This window comes from Sinocyclocheilus grahami, unplaced genomic scaffold (genome assembly GCF_001515645.1).
Source record: "Sinocyclocheilus grahami isolate Dianchi unplaced genomic scaffold, SAMN03320097.WGS_v1.1 scaffold990.1, whole genome shotgun sequence".
Lineage (NCBI taxonomy): Eukaryota > Metazoa > Chordata > Actinopteri > Cypriniformes > Cyprinidae > Sinocyclocheilus > Sinocyclocheilus grahami.
In genome coordinates this window covers 656,953-664,749 of record NW_015506169.1, presented here as the reverse complement: position 1 = coordinate 664,749, position 7,797 = coordinate 656,953, and the positions used below count along the sequence as shown (strand labels likewise).

The 7,797-nt window shown below is 37.4% G+C and overlaps 1 protein-coding gene across 1 annotated transcript in view; it reads right to left on the bottom strand.

Moving 5' to 3' along the window:
• Positions 1–523, bottom strand: part of LOC107565245 (thyroid hormone receptor beta-like) — a 16,432-nt gene extending 15,909 nt beyond the window's left edge. The window contains exons 1-2 of the mRNA XM_016250463.1: positions 476–523; positions 289–436 (exon numbers count right to left, since the gene is read on the bottom strand). Coding sequence (XP_016105949.1) covers positions 289–436; positions 476–523 — 196 coding nt within the window. The remainder of the gene's footprint in view (positions 1–288; positions 437–475) is intronic.
• Between the last annotated feature and the right edge of the window lie 7,274 nt (positions 524–7,797).

Here is a 7,797-nt window from a genome sequence, read left to right as displayed (position 1 = left end):
GAGAACAAAATCGTCACTTCCTGATTAACTTGCGCTAAATATCACGAAGAAAAATTTAATTAGCTGCAGTTGGAGAAGGCACTGCATATAATAATTTTTGAATACAATAAATTACGAGCAGAGGCGGACAGTAGTGAAGTATTTTTTGTTATTTTGATGGGCTTTTATGCCTTTTTGTAGTGAAGTATTTTTACTTTACTCAAGTAAATAAATAAAAAAAAAGAAGCCACTTTTTGGCCGCTGCCGAGACGGTAAAGTGCCTGTATTTGCAGAAAGTGTGCTACTCACAGTCTGTTGCCATGCCGACAGCGATGCATTTCTTGAAGCGACATTCTTGGCACTGGTTGCGCGTGACTTTGTCAATGACGCACTTGCCCTCGTACTTGCACGCGTATGTCGGGTTCAAGTTCTTCTGAATTGTGCGTCGAAAAAAACCCTTTAAAAACAAGAATTCATTTAATTGCTAAGCATGAACCTTCCTAGAAATATCATAACGGAGTAGTTCAAACTGAGTGTGATACATGTGGCGTGTAATTAATGTAATAAATACTGTACTTAATGCACTTTTAATAAACACTTTTATGTTTTCATATGAAGGAATTTTCCGTATTGATTTTTAACAGGTGCGAGTTAGTGCAGAGGCCTTAGACTAGATCTAGACTAAATGTGAACATGCATTTACTCATCTCAAGCACACACAAACAGATTCAGTATTCCTCTAAATAAATAGAAACAGTGAAATGCTAACTCTGAATGTGACGCAAACCCGCAATAATCTAATATGTTAAATGACACCAATATCATTTTTGGATTTAATCCAATTATGCTAAAAAAAGTCTTCGATTATTCAATTCAACCATACTAATGAGCAAAAATGACTTTAGACAACCACAAAATAATCCCAGCCAAGATAAAAAGTATAAAAAGTAGCCCCCATAAAAAGTAACTTACTAAGTAACACATTTAGTTACTTTTTTTATGGAGTAACGTAATATTGTAATGCATTACTTTAAAAAGTAACTTTCCCCAACACTGCTAGCTAACACTGATTTATATTTCTGAGTGGCAAAAATGAAGGCTATAACAGAGAACACAGACATAAAATGGCAGCAAAAACTATTCAGACTCTTAAGCCACACTTAAAAATTGTCGAATACCATTGCACTAGAATGAAGTTATCAAAGCAAGTGTCAAGCCAAGTTGTTCAGTTATGCAGTAATTCATTACGAAAATCTTAAAAGGCACAACCACACACACACACAAAAATATAAAAAATCTGAAGGTAATGTGACAGAAATGTCTGAGCTCAATGCACTTGAGCAGAATGCGATCGGCGTCGCATTGGCGACATGAAGTCGTGAAGCAAACTGCGTGAAAATTGCCTGGAGGACACCGGCTCTTATATATGGAGAATCCACCCGCCCCACTCGCCCCTCGCCCTGCCAAATTGGGTGGAAGATTTCTGAGCACGCTCTCTTAATCTGACACCGGACAAATCCAAGAGGTTGAACAGCCGGGGACACATCCTCGGACGGAAGGCCGTCATACATGTGCATGACGCACCTTCAAACAGATCAGACCATGCTAATGTCGCCATCAGACCCAGCCTGGCTAAGACGGTGAGATTACAATCACAATCCCAAAAAGCTGAAGTTTATTGATTTCAGATATGAGGCGCTTCAAGCGCTGGTCTTAAGCTGTGATCAGTCATATTGATTGTCATTTGGCCTAATCCTAAATGGAGTGACTCGTGAGGGTTTCAGACATAGGCGGCATTTACTGATGCATAACTTCATGCAAATGACCATGCAATTAATAAAATGTGGCCTGCCATCAGTCCATTTACTGTCCTATAGAAAAACACACTTTTATACATGCACACTACAATGTCTGCAGAATCAGAATGCATTACCACAGAAGATGTCCTTGTTTATACAAACAAACAAAATGTGCTGATAGTTGTGCACTTACAAATGGAAGTATACTAGAAGACCACTGTATGCCTGCCATTTATCTACATATTTTGGTTACACTTTATTTTAAGGTGTCCTGGTTACATTGTAGTTATACATTTAAGTACTGAGTAATATTTATTAACTACATGTACTTACTATATGAGTAGGGCTAGGTTTAGGGTTACTTGCATGTAATTATGCATAATTTATTGGGTTACACTTTATTTCGATAGTCCACTTTAGACATTCTACTAACTATAAGTAACTTTGTAACTACATGTCAACTACATGTCAACTAATTCTCATTAATTTGTAACTACATGTCTACTAACTCTCAGAGTAGACGGTAGGTTTAGGGTTAGTAGAATAAGTTGACAAAGAAAGTGTTAGAAGATATTAAGCAGATAGTCTACTAATACTCTACTAACTGCTAGTTGACATGTAGTTGCAAAGTTACTTACTGTTAATAGAATGTCTAAAGTGGACTATCGAAATAAAGAGTTACCATTTATTGTTATTATAATAGTAAGTACATGTGACGTGTAACAAGGACACCTTAAAATAAAGTGTTACCCGTATTTTTCATCTGAAAAAATTAGGAGTAACACTTTACAGTAAGGTTCCATTTGTTAACTATATTTAATGCATTAATTAACATTAACTGACAATAAGCAATGCATTACAGTATTTATTTTTATTTGATAAAGTTAGTTAATAAAAATACAACTGTTCGTAAGCACAGGTCCACTGAATAACATTAATAGATACAACTTTTGATTTTAATAATGTATTAGTAAATGTTAAAATAAAGATTAATAAATGCTTTAGAAGTATTTTTCAGTGTTAATGTTAACTAATGTAGTTAACTAATGTTAACAAACGGAACCTTATTGTAAAGTGTTACCAAATTAGGACAACGTTCTTTTGTAATCTTAACTGTAATACAAATGCAACGTCTATATAACCTTAAATAAATACAAGTAACATTGAAACGCATTATGAAATAACTGTCACCACACATTTTATTCAGCCAGCAATACAATATTTTTTTTACTCTCCCTAGCTTCAATCACTGTCTACATACTGAAGTATCAGTAAAAATACTGAAAAAAAAATCTTCAGGAATATACAATAAAACAGTGCCTGAGATCAAACGAACTCTGTGGTGGAAACTGGGTTATGAGGCTAAGAGTTAAGACAGCCAAAGTGAGCCGCAGGTAACAGCTGTTTTTAGCAAGGGCTCCTGAGGCAAAGCCCCTCCACAACACAGCCTGATACCAGTTTAACTTTTTGATGAGGTGACCGTCTCACATAAGCCTAATCTTCACAGGGATTTCATAAAGATTTCAGCCGCCAAAAACAACAATCAGACACATTAGCACACATCTGAACAATCTGTCTCTGCTCTGTGCTTCAACAAACAAACAAACAAAAAAACCCAACCTCCAAATATTTACAAGATATATTTTCAGTATATGTGATTTATACTATGATATAGAATACCACAAAACCCATCTAAGAAATCGTTTTCAGATTAGGAATCTTAAAAAGCTGGTAACACTTTCGTATAGGGAACAATTCTCACTATTAACTAGTTGCTTATTAGCATGCCTATTATTAACATATCAGCTGTTTATTAGTGCTAATAAAGCACATGTTCTGCATGACCATATTCTACATCCATAATCCTAAATTTAACAACTACCTTACTAACTATTAATAAGCAGCAAATTAGAGGAGTTTATTGAGGCAAAAGTCATAGTTAATGGTTTGTTAATACGGAGAACTGGACCATCAATGCTTTATTGATTTGCTTAATTATAATTTTTTATTTTTAGGCGCAAATGGTTAAAGTGCTCTAGATCATGATAGGTGAACTGCATTCAACATCTAGCGTTCTGGATTAGAGCCTGTGCCCTTTGACAGCCCTTCGCCACTTTGGCCATTTCCACCACCATTTGCATATGATCATTATCAAACTGTAAAGGATTTCTATGCCCAGTAATTAAAATATCCAGGACTGGTGACGTTCTTGACATTGCAGATGTTACCCCTCAACATCCAAACCCAATACATCAGAACAGGTTTAAAACAAACACATACTGTTACTTTGGACTGCAGTTATCATAACGTAAAATCTTACTGAAGAAGAAAAATGACAAACTTACCAAAAATAACTCAACCTAGATTTAAGGAAGAAACGCCCTCTCACAGTCCCAACCGCAGCCTCCTCAAAAAGAGAACACCTCCGTAACCCTACTGCTCACTCTCCGAGTCTCAGCACACCTATGATATAGAATACCACAAAACCCATCTAAGAAATCGTTTTCAGATTAGGAATCTTAAAAAGCTGGTAACACTTTCGTATAGGGAACAATTCTCACTATTAACTAGTTGCTTATTAGCATGCCTATTATTAACATATCAGCTGTTTATTAGTGCTAATAAAGCACATGTTCTGCATGACCATATTCTACATCCATAATCCTAAACTTAACAACTACCTTACTAACTATTAATAAGCAGCAAATTAGAGGAGTTTATTGAGGCAAAAGTCATAGTTAATGGTTTGTTAATACGGAGAACTGGACCATCAATGCTTTATTGATTTGCTTAATTATAATTTTTTATTTTTAGGCGCAAATGGTTAAAGTGCTCTAGATCATGATAGGTGAACTGCATTCAACATCTAGCGTTCTGGATTAGAGCCTGTGCCCTTTGACAGCCCTTCGCCACTTTGGCCATTTCCACCACCATTTGCATATGATCATTATCAAACTGTAAAGGATTTCTATGCCCAGTAATTAAAATATCCAGGACTGGTGACGTTCTTGACATTGCAGATGTTACCCCTCAACATCCAAACCCAATACATCAGAACAGGTTTAAAACAAACACATACTGTTACTTTGGACTGCAGTTATCATAACGTAAAATCTTACTGAAGAAGAAAAATGACAAACTTACCAAAAATAACTCAACCTAGATTTAAGGAAGAAACGCCCTCTCACAGTCCCAACCGCAGCCTCCTCAAAAAGAGAACACCTCCGTAACCCTACTGCTCACTCTCCGAGTCTCAGCACACCGCTCGCTGGTTTATGTAGGAACTGTGTGTTCAGTTTGGCAGGTCTGAGTGATTATGCACCGACTAGCATGTTTTCCACCAATTTATTCCCTCCGGGATTGATCATTTGAGGTCCCCGGGTTCACGGCTGGTCATGTTGAGTTTTCGGATGGTGGCCCTCTGGGGACAGCACTGGGGATAGGGCCTGGGTTGACATGGCTTCCTGAGCCAGATGTCCCCAGCGTTACCTGAGCAGAGAGCTTCGCTGAGGCCACCTTCAACACACGGCCAGGGTGACCTGAGGGAAAGTACAAAACAATACGCTCTCATCCATACAAGACTCGCCAGTGACTCCCAACAGCACAAAGACAAAAGACCCACAGCGAGGGACTCGTGATGACTCGATGTGATTTACAAGAGAAGTCACGCTACAAGCTGTCATGGCAAGAGGCCTTGATCAACACTATTAGTGATCTAGACATAACTGATCAAAATGGTCACTGATCTAGACATAATTCAGCCACTGTTCAGAGCAAATCATTGTTAATGGTTTGTTAATAGCGAGAATTGGACCTAAAAATAAAGTGTGGCCAATACATGTATTGCCACAACAATAAGCTCTTTTCCAAATATCAGTGAGCTGCCTTCCTAGACAGCATTTTGAAGGCATAACAAGCACATTTTCAGCATTAGGACTGTTTCAAAATGAGGCTGCCTTATGAGTTACCTCATATTACCCTAAATCTTAAGCAGCGCTGCATGTTTACTTTAACTCAATGTGACGAGCTCTAATCATTCGAGATTAATTACAGAGCAATTCTGCACTTAATAGTGGCAATAAATAAATGAATAAACAAAAAATCACACTGTTTCGCCAAACATTTGTCTGAGCTTATTATCCACCTTTTTCCTACGCTTTGCGCAAATTATGGGCGTAACAAACAATCAGCAAAAGGTTCGCTCTTTGAACTCAATAAGCATTTTCAAAAACTGGGTGCAATGAGGTGACATTATTTTACTTCACTCTTCAACCATGGATCATTAAAAGGAAATTTGAAAGTGTAAACGCATTAACAAATTACTTTCACTAACATAGCACGAATAACTCCTAAAGATCCTATCCGCAGCAAAATTGCGGATGTGTGAAATATCATTATAGTAATATATGTCTGTATTTCCTAACAATTACATTTTGCAGCATCCATGTGAAGACAAATCTGGAAAGACACGTGAGGATTTGGGGAGAAAAATGAAAGCTTCTTAGTGCATTCCAGGGAATCATTCATGGTTTATATCATAAATTCAATCGGGAGAGCAGACCAAGAATGCACAGTACATATTGTCTTTTTTCATTTACCTACAGCGGAATACAAAGGAAACATGAAAATAATCAGGAGGAAAATAATGCATTCTATAGATATCGTTGTTATATCACGTCACATTAATATACAGGTAAAGTTATTCTCCTGACTTCTGAAAACAAAAAATGAATGAAAATGTACAGCCCATTCAGTCAAAATGATGGATAAGGATTATATGTGTAGCGCAATCTTATGATTTGAAATGATTTGTTGCAGTCTTTTTGAGTGGAACTTCCCCAAAACTGGAAGTGTCTCCCATTATTTAAAAAGCAGTCGGTTCGTTAGGAAAAAGGTGGATAGTCTTACATGCCACAGGCTTGCTCGCTCTGTCAACCACATTATTTATTGTAAGAATGTTTAAATAACAGTAATATTAGTGATACAAAAAAATTAATTATGCTCACATCAGTTTTATAATTTTATGCGCATATAGTTTTGCACTTAGCAGGCAGACTTTTACAACAGATTCATCACACACACGGATGCTCCGGCCTACGATTGCTCTTAAGCCCTGTTCACACCGCCAGCGACACACAGCGACAAAGCGACATAATCCCATTCATTTTCAATGGAGAGCTGGCGACTTCCGGCGACACGAGCGACAGTGACCGTTGGCGACGGAATGTGGGCGTGTCAATCGATGCGAGTCAAGCGACAAAAGTTCAGAATTCTTCAACTTTATGCAAAAAAGCAGCGACACTAAAAGCATCAGTCCTCAAGCCTGTCTCAGTGGCATCCACAAGCTTTGATACAGATTAAGATACACTCTTAAAAATAAAGGTACTTCAAGATGCCATAGAAGAACCTTTTTGCCTAAATGGTTCCATAAAGAACCTTTAACTGTTTCACAAAAGGCTCTTTATGGCAAAAGAAGGTTCTTCAGATTATAAAAAGGTAAGAAATAGACGGTTCTTTGACTGAATGGTTCTTTGTGGAACCAAAACTGGTTCTTCGATGGCATCGCTGTGAAGAACCTTTCAAGCACCTATATTTTCAAGAGTGTAGTTTGACTCAGCACACACAGACTATTATAAATTACACAGTTATGAAATACTTTCCATATAAGTTAATCAAGTGATGTTTTCTAAATATCCTCTCTATATGAGCTCCATAAAGGCAATCAAACCTTAAAACCCAACATCTATTGCACTAATAGTGCAATTCAGATGAGTTTCAACCATGCAGAGTTGATCGAGTTTGACCGCACTGCAAAACCCCCACAAAACCTGCAGGACCCAGTTGAATTAAAAACAGAATTTGTCTTTCCAAAGAAATATGCATCTACAGCCATATGTCACACATTGTTGGAAACAATACTTTGTCAACGAGGCGATGATCCTTGCAAGCAGGGGTTTAGGAGAAAAAATGAAAATGACACTTAGTGTCAAAAGAGTTGCCCCCCCCCTGCTTAACTCCT